The sequence below is a fragment of the Panthera uncia genome (genome assembly GCF_023721935.1).
Source record: "Panthera uncia isolate 11264 chromosome A3 unlocalized genomic scaffold, Puncia_PCG_1.0 HiC_scaffold_12, whole genome shotgun sequence".
In the NCBI taxonomy this organism is placed as follows: Eukaryota; Metazoa; Chordata; class Mammalia; order Carnivora; family Felidae; genus Panthera; species Panthera uncia.
The window spans coordinates 20,499,238-20,525,487 of record NW_026057579.1 but is presented as its reverse complement, the minus strand read 5'-3'; the positions used below and the strand labels follow the sequence as shown (position 1 = coordinate 20,525,487).

The 26,250-nt window shown below is 41.7% G+C and overlaps 1 protein-coding gene across 3 annotated transcripts in view; it reads right to left on the bottom strand.

Annotated features, from left to right (window-relative positions):
- Window positions 1-512: 512 nt before the first annotated feature.
- DNAJC27 (DnaJ heat shock protein family (Hsp40) member C27) overlaps window positions 513-26,250 on the bottom strand; it is a 38,140-nt gene continuing 12,402 nt past the window's right edge. For 2 of the 3 annotated variants that reach the window (XM_049652457.1, XM_049652455.1), the window contains exons 4-7: window positions 15,505-15,669; window positions 14,872-14,994; window positions 11,214-11,374; window positions 4,345-8,349 (exon numbers count right to left, since the gene is read on the bottom strand). In XM_049652457.1, coding sequence (XP_049508414.1) covers window positions 8,217-8,349; window positions 11,214-11,374; window positions 14,872-14,994; window positions 15,505-15,669 — 582 coding nt within the window. In that variant the 3' untranslated portion in view covers window positions 4,345-8,216. Of the gene's footprint in view, window positions 734-4,344; window positions 8,350-11,213; window positions 11,375-14,871; window positions 14,995-15,504; window positions 15,670-26,250 lie in introns of those variants that run through there. The other variant, XM_049652456.1, reaches the window with a different exon arrangement.

Sequence of the window (26,250 nt, the reverse complement as noted above, 5' to 3'; positions counted from 1 at the left end):
TGTCCCTTAGGATGTGATTTTCAAGCTGTTGAGAGGCATCAGAGTTTCTGCATGGGTTTATTCAAAATCTCACTGAAAAAAAAAACTTGTTAATAAATATATCCAAATGTACTGTAGTCCTTGTTTCATTTTGTTTTGTTTTATTCTTTTTGGACTCTGGGTTTCTTTTTTTTAATGTTTATTTATTGTTGAGAGATAGAGCGCTGCGAGCAGGGGAAGGACAGAGAGAGAGGAGAACAGAGGATCTGAAGCGGGCTCCACACTGTCAGCATAGAGCCTGATGCAGGGCTCGAACTCACGAACTGCGAGATCATCATCTGAGCTGAGTCAGATACTTAACTGACTGAGGCACCCAGGCGCCCCTATATTCCACATTTTAACACACTGTTTACTTAAGTTGCCATGCTAACTCCCTCTTGGCTTGCACACCCTCAGAAAGAAGTTTCCTTCATTCCTGTGCACACATGTAGGATATAAACTTGTGTCATTACAAGGAAAATTGTACCTTCACGGTCTTTAAAAAAATACAACCTATTTATTTCATTTAAGCAACATGGTACAAGAGGGTACAATATTACTTACGAGTGTAAAGCAGAATATTTTAAAATTTTGATCCTGAGGCTGATAGCATAGACTGGGAGCCTGGGTTCTGAAGCTGGGCAAGCAGATTTGAATAGCTTCCTGTGTGGCCTGGAGCAAGTCACTTAACCTCTCTGAGCGTCAGTTTTCTCATCTGTAAAATGGTGATCACATAATAAAACATACCGTCTTCTTAAAAGTCCTTTGGTTGTCTTTGTTACCAGCACTTCTCTGTGGCTCTCTAATATTCCCTGATATCTAATAATTTTTAGTATCTAGGATCTTTCCAACTATCCTTCCCAGGACCCCAGCCTTCTGCCTCTTCTTATCTGGCCTTTCTTTCTTCCTCTTCTTTCGGGAGCCGCAGCCCCTAGAAGTCTTGTTCATTTCTTAGGACTTGCAGCTCAGCTCTTTGCCTCGCTACACAAAGCCATGGTGCTTTCCCTTAGGTCTAAAAGGTCACCAGAGTCCCTGACCAGCCTGCCAGCTGTACAGACTGCCTGACAGCAGCTCGTAACAGTGTTTCCTGGAGGCTGATCACCCTCTTGGGTGAGGTGCTCCCCCAACCAGCGTTTGTGAGCAGGAGGGAAGGGCATGGGGATTCATCTTCTGGTGGAAACCCTGCCATCTGCCTTGGGAGGCAGAACTGCCTGATTGGTTGCTTTCATAAGGACTGATGTTAAAACTGTCAACTTACAAACTTATCCTCATAAAACATTGCTCTCAGATGTTTTATATACAGGGATCCCATGTTGGAGTTCACTAGAAATATAGGGTTCTGTCGGCAACAACAGATGTTGGCAAGGATGTGGAGAAAGATGATCTCTTTTGCACAGCTGGTGGGAATGCAAACTGGTGCAGCCACTCTGGAAAACAGAATGGAGGTTCCACAAAAAACGAAAAATAGAACTATCCTACGACCCAGCAATTGCACTTTTAGGCATTTATCCACGGGATACAGGTGTGCTGTTTCGAAGGGACACATGCATCCCAGTGTTTATAGAAGCACTATCAACAATAGCCAAAGTATGGAAAGAGCCCAAATGTCCATCGATGGATGAATGGATAAAGAAGACGTGGTATATACAGGAGTATGACTCTGCAATCAAAAAGAATGAAATCTTGCCATTTGCAACTACGTGGATAGAACTAGAGGGTATTATGCGGCGCAAAATTAGTCAGAGAAAGACAAATATAACCTCACTCATATGAGGACTTTAAGATACAAAACAGATGAACATAAGGGAAGGAAAGCAAAATAATATAAAAACAGGGAAGGGGACAAAACAGAAGAGGCTCATAAATATGGAGAACAAACTGAGGGTTCCTGGAGGGGTGGTGGGAGGGGGGATGGGCTAAATGGGCAAGGGGCATTAAGGAATCTACTCCTGAAATCATTGTTGCACTAGATGCTAACTAACTTGAATGTAAATTAAAAAATAGAAGAATAAATTAAATTTTTTTAAAAAGCTACCATACCTAAAAAAAAAAAAAGAAATATAGGGTTCTGTCCTTAAAAAAAAATCTGACAAACACTGACTTGGGCTTTTCTACTTGCTCCTTTGCTACTCAGAATGGAGATAGTTTCTTTCATTTTATTTTCCTTTGGAACCACTGAGATGCCTTCTCTCTTTAGTATTTACTTTATTAACCTTTTGTTTTCTCTCATACTCTGAAACTAGCCGAATGTTCACATTCCGATATCTGAGGCATGTAGGCACCTCACATCTTAATTTCTCTGGATCATAGGAGACTTTTACTTTCTCTTGCCTCAGTAAAATGCTGTCACGGGCTGCCTCTGTTGATTTTATAATGATCACTAACAACCAACTGTTTTGGATGCAGGGAGAATAATTTTCTTGAAGTCATAGCATCCTTTACAACAGTCAACTGATCAAAATTTTGACTGGATATTAGAGGTACACGTTATTTTAACTAAAACAACTTAAATTCTAGATATTTTCCCCCCAAATAAATACAACCTTATCAACTGCTTTGAAAGAATACATTAATTATAGACATAAAACATATATAAAGAAACTCCTTAAGTCTGGAACTATTTCCTCCAGTCCAATATGAAAAACTGAACTTTGTATGATAATGATTAAGTTCTCCAAAAAACCTTAATACGGCTTTAAACAACCTACATGATCTTCAGTATATAGAAGCAATCAGAAGCTGCATATCTTGAAGACTTCTGAAAAAGTGCAAACTTGCCTCTTTAGAAATAAACCTATAGCAAATAAGCCTATAGAAAAAAAAGAACCTTTCTTCAAAACTTCACACACACACACAGCACACTACAGCACTAAGTGCCGTAGCGCAGGGAGTTTTGTTGGTTCTGAGCTCAGTTATGTACTCAGTGCCTAGAACAGGGCCTGACACATAGCAGGTGCTTAATATATGCATGGCAAGTGAATACTTTAAAATTTAAGGAAATTTAAGAAATTACAAGTGCCCCTGATAGATAAAATTTTGCTTCTGAAACAAATTGAATAAACCTAATTTTTCTTTTAAGTTTACAACTGGCTACTATTGGTTTAAGACATAGCCAAAGGCTCCAGTTGAGAAACATCAAGTAATTGGATATATTATAATATATAAATGTTGTAATACACCTACCAAATGTACCAGTCTACAGACCATAGCTTTCTCATCCTTGCTTAGAATCCTTGAAGTCTACTATCTTCTAATATTCTTTTAGTTTCAGTTAACAGAAAGCAAACTCCAACTAGCCTAAGCAGAATGCAGTGGTTGGAGATTTGTGGGACGCATTCTGGGGTGGCATATGGGTTTGAAGGACAACCAGCCCAGGACACTTCGGGGACCAGGACTCTGTGTCTTTAAGAATGTCGGCTTTATGGGGGCGCCTGGGTGGGCTCAGTCAGTTGAGCTTCAGACTCTGGCTCAGGTCCCAATCTCATGGTTTGTGGGTTCAAGCCCCACATGGGGCTCACTGCTGTCAGAGTGGAGCCTGCTTCGGATCCTCCGTCCCCCTCTCTCTCTCCCCTTCCCCTGCTTGCACTCTCTCAAAAATAAATAAAACATTTTTAAAAAGGCTGTCTGCTTCATCCTTTCAAAATTTCCTCCATGACGTTGGAATCACGGTCGCCGGCATCAGCAGGACTCCTCCTATCTTACTTTCCTCTCCTGAGAGGAAGTTTGCTTTCCTAGCTCCAATTAGAACTGAGAGAAGGATGCCAGTCGGTTCAGCTGGGGTGACATTCCCATCCCATGGACTGGCTAGGGAGCAAGGGTGGTTCACTGGAGAATCTGGTGGCTCCCCTTGGGAGCACGCTAGCAGTATGTAGGGTAGAGCAGTTCCCCCCAAACAGTGGCGGCCATTCTCAGGTGAGCATACATTGTTCACAATGAAAATTACAGCTCTCGTTTGAAAGCTCCAGAGATACACCGCCTTCTGTGGGTTGGCCCTACCAGGCTTCCCCTTTCAAATTCTGGGTTCACAACAGTCTATTACTTAAGGATTCTTGCTTCCAGGGACCAGTTATTAAAATAGGATAACAGTTTCATCTGAATGAAAAAGGCAAACATGATCTTTAAGAGATCCGAACACTTTTACCATAACTTAACAAGGTTAGAACTGCCTGACGGACTGATGAATAAAATTTCCTCCATTTACCAACCGGAAACTCAGGCAGGATGTCTGCTCTGAGGTCTCAGTTGGTGAGGGACTGGACTGCTTCTAGGCTAGTACGTTAGACAGGAAAGACCAGTGTCTCAACAAGTAAGTGCAGCCCACGGACCGATGTTTGATTTTTGGCTTTATTTTATAAAAATACACAACTTAAATACATATGACACTCTCTATACAAGACATAAACAACTGTTGGATCTAACATATTCAGTTATTTCGACAGAAAGCAAATATGTAAATTACCTCGTAAGAGCAAAGGGTTTCTTTAGAGACTCTGCATTCACAGTCAGAGGGGACGATCGCCCCGTGGGAAGTCAACGCAGGGCACTAACCCACGCCGTCCGACCTGCCAACAAGTCATTTCACCAACAGAGCCTTTTTGGCACGGCTTAATATTGCACTGCTTGTTAGACACAATCTAACTTACCCACATCACAAATTTAAACTTTTTGTTTTTTCTAGAAATGTTTAATGGAAAAACCAATGTGCAAACATTACTGTCTTACAGTTGTGCTAAGTACCAAATATGAGAAGTGTGAACCTTTCTTCACTTTGCAAAACTTGCAAGGGAAGGTGGGTAGCTATATTTCGCAGCTAAACTCATTTTCCAAAGTTTTACAAAAACATTGGCAGACTGAGAGTGAGCTAGATGGAGTGCAGCGGAGAAGGGAGTGACATTCCAGCGCCTACAGAAATTACTTTTGAGAAGGGCACTGTCACTGTCACTGTCAGAGGCAATCTGCACACGGCTCCACCCTTTCTAACTTGGGACTGAAATACCTCCCTCCCCCCCCCCCCCCCCCCCCCCCCCCCCGCTGGGGTCACTGTTCTCTGGGGAGCAGCTACTGCACTACTGATTCAGGGCTCCTGGGGGCTGCTTACGTACTCTGGCTTTCTTTCAGAAACTTAGCTGCCTTATCTATGGCTCTTTTAACTAACAGTGAACTAGGTACTGGCTTATTCATGGATATAAAGAAATTATTTACCAGTTGAGAATTCAATGCATGAGCACATACTAGGGTAAGTTTCCTGAGGTAAATGTAAGCTTTAAAGAATAGTGTGCAACCTATAGAATTACAGCAATTTATCCCGGGTAGCAGCACAAAACTCTAGGCCTGGACTTTTAAGCTAACAGGCTAACAGAGCCAAGGACACATCTGTGTGAAGAAATGAAACGATGAGCTGGAGTAAAAAAAAGTGTTGACAGCTGAGAACATCAATTCAAAAGAAGCCACAAAGGGAAAAGGAGGGGGACACAGGAGGGTGTATGTTAAAGTGCTTAGGTAGGATGGGCAATTAGTTGGAAAGGCCTCAAGGGATTTCTAACAAGCCTTAAAACTGTTAATTCTTGGTGACTCAGAAGTGGAGGTAATGGCTTTTCTTTGATAAGAGCTGTTCGAAACTTTTCATTCTTTTCTGAAAAACGAAATTCTCCATCAAATTTTTTTAGCCGATGGAATGATTCTGCTACTTGTTACTCTCACCGATGTATTTTGAAATCCTAAATGAAGGATTAACAAGGCTGAAGGACTTTAATCAAGTTGAACTATAAAGTACACGTTTATACCAAGAATTTAAATTAATTCACAGAGGTCTACGAAGTTTTGAATGAAGTTTGTATCGAAAACCTTTGCATTGCAAATCATGCTTTATTATTCCTTAATATTCTACTCGAGGATTCTGGCACTCGGACCAATTCTAGGACCCTAAAGTTTAACTTTCTTCTCTTCTTTCTTTTACATAAATGAAGTCGTCCACGGCCACCCTTCACATGAATAATGAAGGTATTGGGAACTGAGTTCCAAGACGTAAGAACCAAAATCAGGCTAAATTCCAACAAGTCACTCGTATAGGAATGGAAGCACAAGACCTCTCTGCTCATCTGCACAACGTAGTTGAATGAGGTGACCAGTCTGGTCTTCAGTAACAGTGATGAACCCGGCACAGGCTTTATACAGGGCCACATACTCTGAGCTGTCACGTCAATGTCGGCTGACACCACCATGCACAATCCCTCGTTTACATGACTCTACCTCTGTTGCAAGAATACATCTACATTTAATTACTTTAAGCATGATGAAGGCCTTAAGCAAAATTTAAATTCGCAAAAGTTTTGGGTTGGAATTCTGTAGTCCCGGAAGCTATTTAAAATTAAAAGTCCAGAGCAAAATCCCCAGGAAATCATATATCGAACTCAATTCGTAAAAAAAGAAGCATTTTCAATATCACCAAGATGAAAAGTCATACTAGAAAACAATGCTCTGGTTTCCAGACAACAAGCTCAATGCAGCCCTAGTGCAGCCACACAAAGTGAAGCTGCTTTGGAGAGAAGAATCCAGAAGACTGCAAAGGGCCTGAGTTAAACCAAACTGGCTTTTCTTCTTAGGTAGAAGGTGAATGCTGTTTGGTGATCAATATGGGATAGTCGTTTAAAATTCACAGACAGTAAAATTTTATGTACCCTAAAGCCCCAATTAGTGCAGGGTGGTCACAGCTAACAGTATGAGTAACGTACCGAGATTGATGATAATATGGGTCAAACAGTGAGACTAGTTTCGGTAAGCTCTGGAAGAATGGTCAGTCTCGATATACTTGATCTTCATCCATTCCTTGGATACTGAGGAGGAGACTATGGCAAGAGAATGTGTTTCTCTATGTGAAACTAGTTTTCATAATCTGTAGTTTAAAATTATCACTATTCAGAAATATGGAGCCAAAGCAAAAATCAGAGATTCTTTCCACTCAGGCCTTCAGATCTCTCCCTCCACCACCACCCCAAGGACCCATACTTGTCTCTGGTCAACCAGGACTTGCTGGGGAGGACTGTAAGGTCAAGGCTCGTAAGGGAGGCTGGAGGAGGCAGTGGCCAAAAGCCAGGGATTCAAGAAGAGAAAAATGACAGATATGGTATATTAAAAATAAATAAATAAATAAGACGAAGAGAAGAGGAAGAAGGGGAGCTAATGTAGACGAGGAAGTGAGTGCCTCGTGGGGGACTACCCTGCCTTTCCTGCCTATCGGGGCAGACAATGCAGAAACAAGAAAAGGCATAAGCCTCACAGCGGGGGCTTCTCCGCCCCTGGGCATCAGACAAGCCCCAGCAGGGTGGGCTTGCCCTTTGGCCTTGCCTCTGGCCTTGCCCTTTGGGGATATGTGCACAAGCTCTAGTGTGACCTGCAAGCACTTCTGTTTGGGGTCAGATTCCTGATTCCTAGGTGCACGATACTCCCTACCACTACCAGTGCCCAAGTCCATGGCTAAAGAAAGGCCTCAGATCCGGGCCAAGCCCAGGAGCAGCCAGTGTAGCCAGAACTCGTGGCTGCCACGGCCCTTTCTCTCTCAGGACCAGCTCGTCCCTCCCCCTGGTGGCTGGAGAAGGGGACCAGACTGCAGGTGCTGAAAGGGCTGCTCAACTCAGAACTGTATCACCTCAACTCACAAACTTCCAAAGGGCTGTCAAGAGTTCATCAATTATAGATTGAACGATGGTTCAAACACCACCTAAGGAACTTGTAAAAGGAACGACTCGCTTGTGAGGTCCCACCAAACTTTGGGGGTTTTTGGTATTGTTTCCTTGTTTTTGTTGTTTCCTTCTCTGATGAATTAAAAAAAAAGAAAGGAAAAGAAAAAGTGTAAGGGTTCTCCTATCCTCCTTCCTCCCTCCAGAAACCTCACGGACTTTCCTGAGTGAAGTGCGTATGGGATGCTACAATTACAGAGCTTACAAATGAAAGGGAAAAAATTCAGATTACCTGGAAATATGAAATGAACTACAGTGTACAAGGGGTGCTCGGTTCTCTTCACTGCTCTGAAAAATGTCTGCGAAATGGTAACAGGCACCTCGATTTCTAATTTACAAATGACAACACGGGTGAAAAAAGCAGTAGGATTTTGTGGAGAAAAAAAATCCATGTTGGTTATTTCCCTTCTAGGGAGAGTCAGTTTGTACGTGAGGCCCACACTTGTCTTTGTCTCTTACTTCCTATTTGATGTTTTTCAGGAGGGCTGTCCGGGCATTCACAACTGCTTTGAAGGCATCTTCACTACCAGGCGCCACGCACTTGTCAGGGTGAAGCAGCACAGCGAGTTTCCGATAGGCTTTGTTGACTTCATCCCTACGAGAGAGCAGCAGAGCTCTGTGTCAGCCACAGGCCAGCCCCCGCCCCCTGCAGCTGGGCTGTCAGGGGTTCCATAGTAACTTTTGCAGAAAGTATCTCCCAAATAATGACCACCTCTTCTCAAAAGGGGGACTAAAGGACTAGGAGACCAACAATATACAAATAAGTAATACGTTACATAAAAGTAGAAAAAGAAACACAGGGTGAAGTGAGTATGGAAACACCAAGAAAGCCCTTGGTAAAAGAAAGATCCGATGAAAAGGTCCGCAGTACCCAGCAGGCACTCACGATGAGGGTGTGGGGCGACTGGGGAAGGCCTCTGGAACAGGGTTCTGAAGGAAGGTGGGGAAAGACAGAGCAACTGGGAGAGAGCTGGCAAAGACTAGGAACAGCAGGGCCACAGCATGAAGTTCCATGAGGACACCGCTGGGAGGTAACAAAAACAAAGTTGGTCAGGAAGCAGGGGTCAGTAGGAGAAGGGCCTTGGAACTAAAACAACAAAAAAGTGAATCTGATGAACAATGACATCAGTAGGTGTTTTGTGACAAAAGGGTGCTAAGAAAGCTGTTTTTTGAAGTTGGGAGACAGGTAGGAGGTTGTCACAATAACCCAAGCACAAGTCCCAAGAGTCTGGATCAAGGTGTTTGTGGAGACAAACAAGCAAAGACGAGAGATAACATTATGAGTTGGCAGAAGCAGATGATGAGCTGGATGTACGGGTGGAGAAAATGTTAGAAAATGGGCTGAAATGAGTTCCAGGGTCACAGGAACTCAGGCTCAGGGAAGATGGTCACACCATTGACCAAGAAAGGGACGCTGCAGAGGGGTACCTGAGAGCTACAGTGAGAGAGAAGTGAACATAATCCAGAGAGGAAAGGAGCAGCACAGAATGTGTCCGCAAAGGCCAGGAAAGCTCCAGGAGGGCTCTTTAGGCTTCGGAGCTCTTCAAGAAGCAGGGACCGGCTGGGGAGGAGCCTGGAGACCACATGCCCCTCTCCCTGCTCTTCAGCATCCTCTGGTGTCAGGCTCCAGACGCTTCTAAGTGCCCAGCGCCTCCTCTGGCCAGGTTTAGCTCTGTCCTTACCAGATGGTTTTATTTCCCACCTTCCTTGTGTAATTCAGGGCTCCAATTATCCTATAAGCCTGGATGTGGTGCTTTCCCAAATGCCCTAGTTTTTCTCCTTCCTTTTTTATCAGAAGGATTTCTATTTGGCTCTCTGAATTAGAGATGGTCTTTGATTATCTTGCAGGTGACGGAAAATTTGTGTGTCTACCTGGAAAGACTGAGGCCACAGGGTCATCTTAACAGTTCAGGCTGGGGGCATGTATTGTAAGGCTTTTTTTGCTTTCTGCTCTCAGACGAGTCCCGAATTTTCTTGTTTTAAAACATGCACGGGGCTTTTTTACTTTTGATATTAGCTAACAAAAATCCTATTTTCCCTCTCTGAAGAAATCTGAATTGCCAGAATTCTTCTCCAAAATAAAAAATATATTAAATATTTTTAACAAAGTAACACATTAATTCTACTGAAAATGAAAATTTTCTTAAAGTTCAAGAATAGTAAACACATCACTGAACAGACAATAAAACTCTTTATACCTTTAAAAACTGCTTATAGGTTCTCTGAAATGTGCTCACTGCCATATAAAATTTGTTTGATAGACCCAGAGAAACAAAGATAAGAAAAGTACATGTTTATATTGATTAACAGTATAGAACTTAAGGAAGTCCTATAAATTTTGGTAGATTCCAATTAACATAGTAAATAAGTAAGGAACCCAAATTTTATTTTTCCTTCCTGTTCTAAGCTAACTAACAAGTAGAGTTTCTTAATTTTAGAGCCAATATCCCTTGGAGGTGAAACAAAAGACTTTAGAAGGAGACTATGGAAATCCAAAAGGACATTTAAAAGGCACAATTAATTGAGCTATATACATGAGACCATCTGAATTGTTCAGGTGCTTAAAGCCTCCTCAGTAATGCCTGGCAAGTCACGGTGACCAGTTACTGTCTTCCTCTCCCCCTCCCCTCTTGCCTTCTAGACTCGAAGATATGCTATGAGACCAAAATGGAAAAGAGAAACTTAATGCTATTGGTGCCAAGAAGGCATTTCAACATGTAGTTTTCTTTTGTGGGAATAAAGATGAAAAAGTAGAAAGGGAGAAGGATGGGGAGAAAAGTTATGGTATAAAATAAAAAGATCCGAGAACCCTTATAATTCCAATAAAAATGATAACATGTGCAGTAACAGAAGCGTTATATTGTTAAAAGTTATATAACCATACTGAACAAGGATTTATTTTTACACAAGCAACAAAGAAAAGTGATTGTATTTCTCTTCCTCTCAAATATTTCTTTTGGCTAAAAATAAAACCATTTAACATAAATTCACACACAGATGAGGACCTAGCACTATTTTAAGTGCAGTAGAAAAGAGACAGAATCAGCCTAGGGTCCTTGAACATGCGTTTAGTCTCACGAATCCCAGTTTTCTCACCTATAAAATGAAATGTTTGGATAAGCTGCTAACGTGCTTTTCCTCTTCTAAAACTCTATGATTTTATAAGGTATTTTTTTTTAAGGTTACATTTGCTTGTAGGCTCTTTTTCAACACAGACAAAATCAGAGCATGCTATTTCAGAAAGTTTTTAGGCAATACACCACAAAGTTCCCTCATCAGGCAACTGTGCCCTCTATTTTGTTTCTTTGGTACTCAGTTAATTCAATGAAGAAGAGTTATAACATAATCTAACACATTTCTACAAACTTCATATTTCTAGCCAATTACAAGAGGATGTACCGGACCTGTAACATTGACAACTGATAGCACTCAGCGCTAATATCCTAGAGCACTGCTTACCTTGAGGCCCCAGGTTTGACTCCCAACATGTCCCAACTGTCCTTACTGTTTCGAATTCTGCGAATGGTGTCTGCTTGTTCTTTGGTGAAACTAGCGCTGCTATTCGTGATAGGACGTTTCCCGCCATTTTCACATAAATCAACTATGGATACGTAAAAGGTCTGCAAAAAGAAATCATCCCAGAATAGAACTGACTTTGTGAAAACAGGAATTCCTTTTAAGCATAACTTAAAGAATTTTAATACATTCCAATAACTCTTAAAATTCACCATAAAGCAAATATAGTTTGGAAGATTTTTTTTCTTTCATCCTACTGTGCATGTTTATATGTGTGTGCGTGTGCTTGTGTATTTTTTTTAAGAACACAAAAGTATAAGGAATAAAATTGAAATGGCTCATAATCCTATTCTCAAATAACCATACTTGAAGTTACAAAGTAGTAGATGAGGGGCGCCTGAGTGGCTCAGTCGGTTGAGCGTCTGACTTCGGCTCAGGTCATGATCTCACGGTTTGTGAGTTCGAGCCCCGCGTCGGGCTCTGTGCTGACAGCTCGGAGCCTGGAGCCTGCTTCGGATTCTGTGTCTCCCTCTCTCTCTGCTCCTAACCCACTCGCATTCTGTCTCTGTCTCTCTCAAAAATAAATAGACAATAAAAAAACTTAAAAAACAAAAATCTTGGGGCGCCTGGGTGGCTCAGTCGGTTGAGCGTCTGACTTCGGCTCAGGTCATGATCTCACAGTTTGTGAGTTCGAGCCCCGCGTCGGGCTCTGTGCTGACAGCTCAGAGCCTGCAGCCTGCTTCGGATTCTGTGTCTCCCTCTCTCTACCCCTTCCCCGCTCCGTCTCTGTCTCTGTCTCTCAAAAAAGAATAAATGTTAAAAAAAAAAAAGTAGTAGATGAATACCGTTAGAAAAATTCAAATGGTAAATGAAAGTGTAAAATGAAAACTATGTCTCTCTGTCCCTCAAGTTCTTCTCCTTGAAGTAACCATTGTTAATATTTTTTTTTGAGTATCTTTCCAGAAAAATTTTCTATCAGAATACCAGTACCTCCATCTACACACTAAACTTTTACATAAAAGAGAGCAGATTAAACATACTGCTTAGCTCCTTGCATTTTTTCACATAAAAATAGACCTTGGGCCCTTTCTCCAGCTGCTTCTAGACACTTTCTTCCTTTTTAATGACTGTTCAGTATTCCACTGTGTGACTATATCTTAATTTATTTAACCAACTCCCTATTTTCTTAGACAAGGCTATTGTCTCCAGGTTTTGCTACTGCACACAGTGTTTTAGTGAATACTTTGTGTGTGTGTGTGTGTGAGTGTGTGTGTGTGTATCTCCACACGTGTGTGTGAGTGTGTGTGTGTGTATCTCCACACACGTGTGGAGATACTGCTTTAAAACAAATTCCTAAAAGCAGAAGTACTAAATAACAGTGTACGGGCATTTTAATTTTTGATTTTGACAATTTTCATATGAAAAAACGGTGCCGTTTACACTCCCATCACAGTGTCTAACAGTGTTATTTCTCTACACCCTTGTCACTATGGGGCATTATCATACAGCTTCCCTTCTGCCAAACCTACATGTGTCACACAGTTTTAATTTGCATTTCTTTAATTGTAAGTGAAGTGGAGTGTCTTTTCATATGCTTATTGCTTTTTCTGTAAATTGTTCAGATTCTTTGCCTATTTTTTTTGTTGTCTGAAGTGAAAACTATTTTTTGATCCTGCTCATATCTCATACTCTGTGCACTGTCACCATAGAGACTACGCAATCTGAAAAAGAGACAAAAAGGGAAGAAAAATAAACATAGCCTCAAGGACGGTGGGACAAAATCAAATGGTCTGATATACATGTAACTGGAGTCCCAGAAGGAAAAGAGTAGAAATAGAGCCAAAAAACTTTAAAAAAAATTTTTTTTAGTCTTTATTTTTGAAAGGGAGAGAGAATATGAGCAGGGGAGGAGCAGAGAGAGAAGGAGACACAGAATCCGAAGCAGGCTCCAGGCACTGAGCTGTCAGCACAGAGCCCCACACGGGGCTCAAACTCACAAACCGCGAGATCATGACCCGAGCCAAAATCTGATGCCCAACCGACTGAGCCACCCAGACAACCTGAGCCAAAAAACTTTTGAACAAATAGTGGTGAAAAACACCTGCCTAGCAATCTGAGAAACTCAAGAAAAACCACGCAGGGCAAATATAAAGAGAACCACACCCAGGCACATGGTCCACATGCTAAAAGCCAAAGATGAACTCTTGAAAGTGGCTGGATGGGGAAAAAAACACAACACATTACGTACAAAAGAATAAGAGTAAAAATGGGTGCTAACGTCTCATGAGATTCAACACAGGCCAGGAGAGAATGGACCATCGCCTTTGAAGTGCTGAAAGAAATTTAATTTTCAACAGTCATTATTTATAGTCCTTGAAGAAGTCACTTTACTACTCTTAGATACTATAACATCGGAAATGAGAACAATACCCATTGTACAGTAAGAGTCTCAAATGAGATGAAACATGTAAACTTCGCCAGAATTATAAAATACTATTCAAATGATTAAGCATCGTTACTGCACATGAGTGAATAGGTACAAACTCACACAGGACCATGTACTAAATGGGATACAGAGTGTGGCAAGTCAACATCAACCTTATTTGGTCTTGAAATAGAAGCTACTGATGCCCAATTTAGCCTGTCAGCCAAGGATGAAACTTGTCTTCTAGTAGGGGCGGTGACATCTTATGAGAAAGAAATTCAGCATAAAAGATTAAATAAAATCCCACTCAATAATTAAGAACAACTCGTTACAGTATAGCTACACTCTTTGAAATGTTAAAAATTCCCAAAATATCAGATATATTCATAAGAAAAAATGCATAATTCATGCCACCACTTACCTCCAAATGTATCTGTAATTAAGAGTTGACTTTATAATTTATTATTTTAAAAAGCCTCATTCCCTTAAAATGATTCAAGATTAGTAATTTTTTTAAAAATGACCATTCATTCAGGTTGCAATATGAGTACATCCTTCCATCGCCTACTTGGTGGGTAAGACCTTATTTTTATGTGTGACTGGCTGGACTCTGCAATGACAGTCCCCTATTCTCTAGCTGCACCATACACATTCACTCTGGCAAGGCAATTTTGCCAAAGTAATGCTTCCACATAACTATGCGTGCAAATGTAACACCATTAACCAAAGGCAGTTTTAAAGAAAATCTTTGTTCTACTGTCAGCATATAATAACTGTCGTTAAACTTGATGATCATCAGAATCACCTAGAAAGGTTTTTCAAAATATAGATTCCTGAGCTCCATCACAGCACTAAGCTTCTGGTGGGTCTAGAGCCCAGAAATCTGTATTTTGAAGAATTTCCCATAGTAACTCTGACAATCACCCAGGTCTGTAGTCAGCAGACATCACACACACACACACACACACACACACACACACACACTCTCTCTCTCTCTCTCTCTCTTTCTCTCTCTCTCTCTCTCCCCCTCTTTCTCTCTCTCAATCTTTTTCTCACCAGCTTCTGAAAGACCAAGCTTATTCTAATGACAAATTCCTATTACATTTTTGTTTCTCATAATTTAAACTAAAATTGGGCATGGTCAGCCTTGATACAAACAAAACAATGCTAGTTTACCTGGAACATTTCATTGATTCCTTCTCCGGTTTGTGCTGAAGTTTCAAAGTACAAGAACCCTTTGCTTTCGGCCCAGAGACGCCCTTCGCTTTCATCTACACAGCGGTGCTTGGTACAGTCAATCTGAAATAGGAAGTTGGAGGACACAGAGAAGACCCCAAACATGACCCACTAAAACAGGCCCAGTGAGGTCTTCATCAATTCTTTCTTGAAGCAAAAACCACTCCTAAAGGAACCCCCAGCACTAGTATATGCAATTATACGGACCACAAGGGACAAAAAAAATTGCTAATATTGAACACAGACTGATATTCTGTGGCAAAATGGCAAGTGCCTGTCCCACACTTCCCCCTATATCCTTTGAGAAAACTCTTCCTACTCAGAGGGTCTACCTATCCTGCTCAGTCACCAATACCCTTCCCCAAGTATGGCACCAGAAGAAAATGGATAAATATCCTGGTACACCAGAGTTTGTGGTTTTATTCTTTATGTCTTAGGGACATAGGTTTTGAAAAGATGTTGATTCCTATATCATAGAATAATGACTTCTTTTCATTTCTTCCCCCAAACTCAGAGCTGCACTCCTCCCATAATGAATTCAGAAGGTTGAGCAAACATTTCCAAAACAGTTACCTTGTTGGCACACACTGCAAATACAATATTTTCCATGTTTCCATGAGGTCCAAGGTCTTGTTTCATCTCTGCCAGCCAAGCATCAAGGGCATCAAAGGAGTCCTTCTGCCCAACATCATAGACCAGTATTACACCCTGTGTATCCTTGTAAAACTCATTACGAACCTTCACATAAAAGAACAGGTGCACAAATTGTAGGTTTTGTGATTTTATAAGAATATATCTCACAGTCATGAATGTAACAAAGTGTGTTCTTTGGTGTAGTCATAGTATTTGCTATTATATCTCAATATCTACTGGTCTTTAAGGGACTTTTTAGAAAATCAAAATAACATGATAAAAAAAACAGCCTAGTACAAGCCTAGTTTTCATCTTGTGATGAAAACAACAGCCTCCTGCCCCACCCTCCTCACCTTGAGTTCCATTCCCCGGAGGCAATCTTTTCTATTTTCTTTTATTTACTTAAAAAAATTTTTTATGTTTATTTTATTTTGAGGGGGGAGGGGCAGAGAGAGACAGAGACACAGAATCTGAAGCAGGCTCCAGGCTCTGAGCTGTCAGTACAGAGTCCGACATGGGGCTCAGTCTCACAAACCACAAGATCATGACCTGAGCCAAAGTTGGACGCTTAACCAACTGAGCCACCCAGGCACCCCAAGGCAAATTTTTTTAATGTTTATTTATTTTTGAGAGACAGAGAGAGACAAAGCATGAGCACGGGAAGGGGAGAGAGAGAGGGAGACACAGAATCCAAAGCAGGCTCCAGGCTCCAAGTTGTCAGCACAGAGCTGGACATGGGGCTCGAACCCACAGACCGTGAGTTCATGACCTGAGCCGAAGTCGGACGTTTAACTGACTGAGCCACCCAGGCGCCCTGAGGCAATCAATCTTTAATTCTTGTTAGTAGACCTTAAAATAACATAAATTCCATAGAGTGAAGCTCTTCTTAGGAAGAACCAGAAAGTGAGTGAACAATGAAGAACTTAAGGCAAAAATGACATAAGCGTCAGCAATAGGCACAGACCTCTATATATCACATCCCAAAGCTGGCTCCCCCAGAACATCAGGCAGAGCTCCCCCATGACTCTTGGGTCTGCACACCAACTTTAGAACTCTGAACTCAGAGCCTCAGTGTGATGTAATGGGAAAGAGCACAGGCTCTGGAGTCAGATCTGGGTTCACACTTACTTACTAGTTGTGTGATCTTGGGCAAGTCACTTAACCTCTCTGCATCTCAGTTATCTCATCTGTAAAATGGGGACAATACCACTTACTTCACAGGGTTATTATGAGAATTAAATGAGATACTGAAGGCAAATCACCTAAATGGTGCCTGGAAAACAGTGTGTATAAGCACCTTCCTCCTTCCTTCCTCACATTCATTCTGATTGTCCTCCTTTGATATTTTTTATTAGAAACGGTGTCTCGCTTCTGGGGCATGTACGTAACTCTAGGAAGAGGCAGCACGAAGTACAGGACACATTGACGTGGCAGAGGCAATGACAGATGGGGTGGGTGAGGAACGACACTGACAGATTGGGGGTTTCAGCCAAAATTCCAGTAAGAACCTTGACAGAGGCCACGCATTACCCACCTTCTCATGGAATTCCAGTATATACGCACTCACGCTGGATATGCGGTAAGAAATGAAGACATCTTACACGCATCAGGCATGAAGTTTAGGTTTCTGAGTATAGATAGACACCTGAACCAAGACTGCCTATGCCTACTAATTTGCAGAAACAGAAGAAGCTATCCTCTACAATTAAGACCAACAAAACCATAAAGCACATAAAGTGATGAACGGCAAGAGTCTTCTCCCCAGTCCTCATGGTCCTCAGCCCGCCCGCAGTAGTGAAAACGGGCCTCTCCCTTCTTTCCTGAAACTCATGTTGCCTTGGCTCCCAAACACCACCTTCTCCAGGTTCTTAACTGGTCTTTTACCAACTCCTCCTCTCTCCATTGCTCCCGCTCCAGCCTGCCACCATCCTTCCCCAAATCCTGTCCCGGGCCCTCAGACTTTCTTCTTCCATCCTTCCTCCCAACTCAGCAACACCAACCACCTGCACAGTTTCAACTGTGAGATCCTGCAAGGTGAGCCTTTTCATCTGTTCTCGCAGACCTGCATTTCCAGTTAGCTCTAGACTCTTCCTGCTGAATGTCCTGCCAGAATCTCAAATTCAATGTGTACAACAGAAAAGCCTCCATCTTACTCCTTCCCAATCTCTTCCTTCCCTTGAACTTCTAGTCATAATAGGGGCACACCATTCTCTGAGTCACGTGGATTGAAAGCCTAGCGTTAACCTTTGCTGCTTTCCTCTGCCTTTTTGCACATCAGGGACAAACAATCCTGTAGAAGCTTCCTCTGCCATATTTCCTGCACCTGTCACTTCCTTTCCATTTCCACTTGCCAACATTACACTATCTCGTGACTACCAGTCCAAGAATTTTCTAAGTAATCTCCCCAGCAACATTATACATACTGTGTATTTATCTTTTGAGAGCCCTGGTTCAAAAATTCTTTAGTGTTTCCCTACTGCCAACCTCCTAAAGTTCAAATTCTTTTCATTGACGTTAAAAGTTTCTGATCAGTCCTCCACCAACTTTCCAGTCCTACCCTCCTCCTACCCACTGCACTTCAAACTGGATAATCTCTCTTTCCCCAAACCTAATTCCACCTGGAAACAGACACCTCTTTACCTTCAATCTTTCAAGTTTAGCTATAACACCGTATCTTTCATGTAGTTTTTCTCTGCCCCGTGCCTCATCATCTAACCTCCTACCCCTGCCAAACAGAATCTAACTTCTTCATCCCTGAAACACCACAGGCTCTGTGCTTCCAGTAGCACTCGTTATCACTTCCTGTCTAGTTTTATAGTTGGTAGCATATACAGCTGCCTTCCCCACTAGACTGTAAGAATGTGAAGGCATGCATCCTGATACGTCCATCTTTGTGTCGCCAACAGGGCCTAGCAGGTGAAAGTATTTGAGACATTTTAAATCAAGAATATCTGAATGTCAGGGGGCGCCTCCGTGGCTCAGTCGGTTGAGTGTCCAACTTCAGCTCAGGTCATGATCTCGCAGTTCATGAGTTCAAGCCCCGCGTCGGGCTCTGCGCTGACAGCTCAGAGCCTAGAGCCTGCTTCAGATTCTGTGTCTCCCTCTCTCTGCCCCTTCCCCGCTCATGCTCTGTCTCTCTCTGTCTCTCAAAAGTGAATAAACATTAAAAAAAATAAAAAAGAATAGCTGAACGTCAGGAATGAAAGTAGAGGCCAAAGGGGAAAGGAACGAATTCCAAGATGCAAATGATGTTATCCAGAGGGAGATTTGTGTGTAAACAGAGACTTAGGCAAGCCCCACGGATTTCTCTTTCAACTGACTCAAGTTCAAGTCTGGGCTCAGCAGCTAGTTACCTCTGTAATCTTGAGTAAGTGGCTTTATGACCTCAAGCTTTCGCTTCCTCATCTGTAAAAACGAAAAGGTCAAAGTCGATGCCTCAATGGTCCCCTACAGTTCTATTATTCTCATCTCCCAAAACAGCTTTCTAATATTAGTCCTGGAAGTCTTGCTGCATCCAAAGTTTAATTAAATAGGATGCTAAGGGAATCGGGATTATTTCTTAAAGCAAAGATGGCAAACTTTCTAGCTTATAGGTCAGAGAAAGCTGCTAGTTTAATATCACTCGGGCCTCAAGAGGTTTCTATAGACCATGTAACTCCTACCAACAAGCCCCAGAATATAGTTGTGTACATCAGTGGAAGCAGGACTGCTGGTAAGATACAGGCCCGCCATTCCCTCACAATCCTCTCTGACATTTCCTTGGAGAGTGCTGTCTCACACTCTAAGCGACTGTCCTTTCTCAGCAGACCCTTTGGGTAAACCTGTCTGGAGGACAGATGACAACAGAAGCTTCAATGGAGGACAGGCCTCAAGGACTGGGGGAAGTCAGGGATCATGAGAATGGCTACGGGTGCTTCAAAACCAGGTGTGTGCTGAGCAAAAGTATACTTTGGGCAGCTTGGGACTTAGGAAGAAGACGGCTTCGGTCTTGTCAAAAAGGAGGGTTTGAGCTGCAGCCAGCCAACTATTTGACAAAAAAGGAGAAATCAAAGCTATTCAGAGAAAAGGTACTTCAGAAGTGGTGATTTCAAGGAGCTTCTATTAATTATGCTTCTATCTTTTTTAAGCTGCTGAAAAAAAGCTATTATAATTTCAGGTTGCATTGACGGAAGTCTGGTGTCTAATGGTAGGAAGTAAAGGAACACTCCGTGTTTTTCATTAGACAATCTGGAATGTTATGTTCGGTCCCCAGCTCCCCATCAACTAACCAGAAATTACCCACAAAGGATGCTGATAGGCCCAGCTGGGGCAGGACTAGAAAATATTTTACCTGAAAAAGACCAGATTAACAAATATTAGAAAGCACAGACTCAGTATGTTGCTCCAAAAACAAGGCCAGAATTAATACTGAATGTCAAAGGAAGGCAGCCTTCATAAGGGAGCCGTTAATCTAGAGTTTTTAACTCTATAAAGGATGAACTTGTGAAGCAGTGCGACCCCATCATTAGAGACATTCATTCTCCAAACTGTTCAGTCTGTACCACTCAAAACTATCCCGTGTACCATCCCTGGATTCCCACCAATCTACGTAATCCTTACTTATCCATCAATGCTCAATATAAACATTGTTTCCTTCAACAAGACTTCCTGTCCTCCCAGATAAGCTAGGGCTGGATATTAAATGCTCCTAAGCAATCGGTCATTTGTGCAACATGTTGTGCTCTGACATATTTATGTTCCATGTGGACAGGGGCTATGTATTACCAGTGGCCAACACAGAAACTGGCATATTGGTATGAGGTGAATGAATGATGGCCATTGATCAGGAATGCTACAGAAAGAAATCCTACAATGGGCAGAAAGAAGCTGGACCACATTAATTCTCAGACATTTTCTAACTCTCCATTTTTATGACTTTGAAGAAATCTAAGATTTATTCTAGCATTTCCAGTAATTAGAATCTGTGTCAAGTTTGTGGTAATCTAGAACTTCTGTTCTTTTTTCACTGACAGTACTCTATACTTGTAAAGTATAAGCCTCCACATTTAAAAAGATTTCATTTTAGGGGCACCTGGGTGGCTCAGTAGGTTGAGCATCTGATTCTTGGTTTTGGCTCAGGTCATGATCTCATAGTTCGTGGGTTCGAGCCCTGTGTTGGGCTCTCTACTGTCAGCATGGAGCCTGCTTTGTTTGGATCCTCTGCCCCCCTCTCTCTCTGGCCCTCTCCTGCTTGCTCTCTCTCTCTCTCTCTCTCTCTCTCTCTCAAAACTAAATAAACATTAAAAAAATAATTCATTTTACCTATATATTTGGGTATATTCACAAGATGGAAGATTTTACAGGCATTACATTATTTTTTTTTTTTCCAGGAAGATAGAGTAGATATACTTTTCCCTATTCTTCCTGCTAAGTACAGGTAAAAAACCCCGAGTGTTATATATAAAACCTATATAAGAAGACATTGGAAGGTAGAGAGAAGAAAGCAGATAAGCTAGGGACCTCGAGGCCCAACGAATGACACAGTGGTAAGTTTCCCGGATTTTCTTTTGCCTCATATATCTAAGATATGTAACTGAAGAAGTACAACTTAGAAATGTCAATGGGTACAGACAAATAAAAGCCCAACAAAAGCCTGTTCTCTGTAGTCAAAGGGGCAGATTTCTCATCAGAATCCATGGAGGCCAAAGGAAAGAAGTACACTATTTTTCAAGTGCTGAAAAAAAAAAAAAAAAAAAAAGAAATATCAACGCAGAACCCTATAACAAGAAAAAATATTCTTCAGGCACAAATGGGAAATTGAGACAATCTCAATCAAAGAAAACTAGGAGAGAATCTGTTGTCAGTAGACTTATGCTAAGAGAATGGCTAAAGGAAGTTCTTTAAATAGAAAGGAAATGATGAAGAAGGAGTATGGAATACAGCGAAGGGTGAAAGATCAGAGTAAACAAAAATATGAGTGAATATAACAGGCTTTCTTTCCTTCTTTCTTGAGTTTTCTAAATTATGTGTGACAGTTAAGCAAAGATTAAACACTGTCTCATGCAGTTCTAAAGGTATATAGAGAAAATTTTAAGACAATCATAAATGGGGGAAGATAAAGAGATGCAAAGGGAGGAAAAGTTTCTACAATTCCACTCAAACTGTTAAAATGATGATATCAGAAGACTGTGATAATTTAAATAGTGTTATAACTAGACACCCACTAATGCGGCCATTCAGAGAGATTTATTCAAAACACTATGGAGGAGTTTGAGAAGATGGCAGTGTAGGAGGACACTGGGCTCACCTCGTCCTGCTGATCATTTAGATTCCACCCACACCTGCCTAAATAACCCAGAAAACCGCCAGAAGACTAGCAAAACAGACTCTCCGGAGCCAAGCATAAACAAGAGGCCCATGGAAGAGGGTAGGAAGGGCGGAGAGGCGGTACGCACTACACGGACGTGGCGGGAGGGAGCCGGGGCGGTGGAGGGGCAGCCCACCCGGCAGGGCAGAGCCCCCGAGTCTGGCTTGCAAAAGCGGAGGGGCCGGACTGCGTGAGTTCTGACAGCCAGCGGGACTTAACATCTGGAATGTTAAAAGTCAACAGCTCTGCTCAGAGAGCAGGAGGGCGAGAGGACACCGGGAGGGAGAGGTGTTGAGCCCTGGAAGACAGAGCTCAGCTCAGCGGGGAACAAAGGCGCTGGCCAGCACCATCTCCCTCTCCCATCCCCCAGCCAAAACCCCAAAGGGAACAGTTCCCGTCATCAAACTTGCTTGCACCACGCAAACACCCAACACTGTGCTTCTGTGGATCCATCCCTCTGACAGGTGAGCCTCCCTCCTGGTGCTGCAGGGCCCCTCCCGCAGGGGACCACCAATGGCAAAGCGATCTGAGCCTGCCCCTCCTGCCCCTGTGCACCTTGCGGATCCACCCCGGCTAATACGCCAGATCCCATCAAAGCAGCACCACAAGCCTGGCAGTGTGCAATGGTCCGCACCATTCCACAGTGAATTCTACCCCTGGGAGAGGGGAAGACAAGGTACACACCAGTCTGACTGTGGCCCCAGCGGTGGGTTGGGGACAGACATCAGGTCGGACCGCGGCCCCACCCACCAATACAAGTTACTCCAGACAGCACAGGGGAAGTGCCCTGCAGTGCCACATCACCCCAGGGACTATCCAAAATGACAAAACGTAAGAATTCTCCTCAAAAGAAACTCCAGGAAGTAGAGACAGCTAACGAATTTATCAAAACCGATTTAAGCAATATAACGGAACATGAATTTAGAATGATAGCCATAAAATTAATTGCTGGGTTTGAAAAAAGTATAGAGGACAGCAGAGAATCTATTGCTACAGAGATCAGGGGACTAAGAAATAGTCATGAGGAGCTAAAAAAAGCTATAAATGAGGTGCAAAATAAAATGGAGGCGACCACAGCTTGGATTGAAGAGGCAGAGGAGAGAATAGGTGAATTAGAAGATAAAATTATGGAAAAAGAGGAAGCTGAGAAAAAGAGAGATAAAAAAATCCGGGACTATGAGGGGAGAATTAGAGAACTAAGTGATGCAATCAAACGCAACAATATCCGTATAATAGGAATCATAGCTGAGAACTTCCCTGATCTGGGGAAGGAAAAAGCCATTGAAATCCAAGAGGCACAGAGAACTCCCTTCAGACGTAACTTGAATTGTAACATATCATAGTGAAACTGGCAAAATACAAGGATAAAGAGAAAATTCTGAAAGCAGCTAGGGATAAACATGCTCTAACATATAAAGGGAGACTGATAAGACTAGTGACAGACCTATCTACTGAAACTTGGCAGGCCAGAAAGGAATGGCAGGAAATCTTCAATGTGATGAACAGAAAACTATGCAGCCGAGAATCCTTTATCCAGTAAGTCTGTCATTCAGAATAGAAGGAGAGATAAAGGTCTTCCCAAACAAACAAAAACTGAAGGAATTCATCACCACTAAACCAGCCCTACAAGAGATCCTAAGGGGGATTCTGTAAGTGAAATGTTGCAAGGACCACAAAGTACCAGAGACATCACTATAAGCATGAAACCTACAGACATCACAATACTCTAAACCCATATCTTTCTATAACACTGAATGTAAATGGACTAAATGCGCCAACCAAAAGACACAGGGTATCAGAATGGATAAAAAAACAAGACCCATCTATTTGCTGTCTACAAGAGACTCATTTTAGACCTGAGGACACTTTCAGATTGAAAGTGAGGGGATGGAGAACTATCTATCATGCTACTGGAAGTCAAAAGAAAGCTGGAGTAGCCATACTTATATCAGACAAACTAGACTTTAAATTAAAGGCTGTAACAAGAGATGAAGAAGGGCATTATATAATAATTACAGGGTCTATCCATCAGGAAGAGCTAACAATTATAAATGTCTATGCGCCGAATACGGGAGACCCAAATATATAAAGCAATTAATCACAAACATAAGCAACCTCATTGATAAGAATGTGGTAATTGCAGGGGACTTTAATACTTCACTTACAGTAATGGATAGATCATCTAGACACAGGATCAATAAATTAACAAGGGCCCTGAATGATACATTGGAACAGATGGACTTGACAGATATATTTAGAACTCTGCATCGCAAAGCAACAGAATATACTTTCTTCTCGAGTAACATGGAACATTCTCCAAGATTGATCACATACTGGGTCACAAAATAGCCCTTCATAAGTATATAAGAATTGAGATCACACCATGCACACTTTCAGACCACAACGCTATGAAGCTTGAAACCAACCACAGGAAAAAGTCTGGAAAACCTCCAAAAGCATGGAGGTTAAAGAACACCCTACTAAAGAATGAATGGGTCAACCAGGCAATCAGAGAAGAAATTAAAAAATATATGGAAACAAATGAAAATGAAAACACAATAATCCAAACACTCTGGCATGCAGTGAAGTCAGTCCTGAGAGGAAAATACATTACAATCCAGGCCTATCTCAAGAAACAAGAAAAATCCCAAATACAAAATCTAATAGCACACCTAAAGGAAATAGAAGCAGAACAGCCAAGATACCCCAAACCCAGCAGCAGAAGAGAAATAATAAAGATCAGAGCAGAAATAAACAATATAGAATCTAAAAAAACTGTAGAGCAGATCAACGAAACCAAGAGTTGGTTTTTTGAAAAAATAAACAAAATTGACAAACCTCTAGCCAGGCTTCTCAAAAAGAAAAGGGAGATGACCCAAATAGATAAAATCATGAATGAAAATGGAATTATGACAACCAATCCCTCAGCAATACAAGCAATTATCAGGGAATACTATGAAAAATTATTTGCCAACAAACTGGACAGCCTGGAAGAAATGGACAAATTCCTAAGCACCCACACACTTCCAAAACTCAAACAGGAAGAAATAGAAAACTTGAAAAGACCCATAACCAGTGAAGAAATTGAATCAGTTATCAAAAATCTCCCAACAAATAAGAGTCCACGACCAGATGGCTTCCCAGGGGAATTCTACCAGACATTTAAAGCAGAGATAATACCTATCCTTCTCAAGCTGTTCCAAAAAATAGAAAGGGAAGGAAAACTTCCAGACTCATTCTATGAAGCCAGCGTTACTTTGATTCCTAAAGCAGACAGAGACCCAGCAAAAAAAGAGAACTATAGGCCAATATCCCTGATGAATATGGATGCAAAAATTCTCAACAAGATACTAGCAAGTCAAATTCAACAGCATATAAAAAGAATTATTCACCATGATCAAGTGGGATTCATTCCTGGGATGCAGGGCTGGTTCAACATTCGCAAATCAATCAATGTGATACATCACATCAATAAAAGAAAAGATAAGAACCATATGATCCTGTCAATTGATGCAGAAAAAGCATTTGACAAAATTCAGCATCCTTTCTTAATAAAGACCCTCAAGAAGGTCGGGATAGAGGGAACATACTTAAACATCATAAAAGCCATTTATGAAAAGCCCACAGCTAATATCATCCTCAATGGGGGAAAAACTGAGAGCTTTCCCCCTGAGATCAGGAACACGACAGGTCCACTCTCACCACTGATGTTTAACATAGTGTTGGAAGTGCTAGCATCAGCAATCAGACAACAAAAGGAAATCAAAGGCATCCAAATTGGCAAAGATGAAGTCAAGCTTTCGCTTTTTGCAGATGACATGATATTATACATGGAAAACCCGACAGATTCCACCAAAAGTCTGCTAGAACTGATACATGAATTCAGCAAAGTCTCAAGATACAAAATCAACGTACAGAAATCAGTTGCATTCTTATACACTAATAATGAAGCAACAGAAAGACAAATAAAGAAACTGATCCCATTCACAATTGCACCAAGAAGCATAAAATACCTAGGAATAAATCTAACCAAAGATGTAAAAGATCTGTATGCTGAAAACTATAGAAAGTTTATGAAGGAAATTGAAGACCTATGGGACCTCATGAAGATAAAAAGCTTCTGCACTGCAAAGGAAACAATCAACAAAACTAAAAGGCAACCAACAGAATGGGAAAAGATATTTGCAAATGACATATCAGACAAAAGGCTAGTATCCAAAATCTATAAAGAGCTCACCAAACCCCACACCCGAAAAACAAATAATCCAGTGAAGAAATGGGCAGAAAACATGAATAGACACTTCTCTAAAGAAGACATCCGGATGGCCAACATGCACATG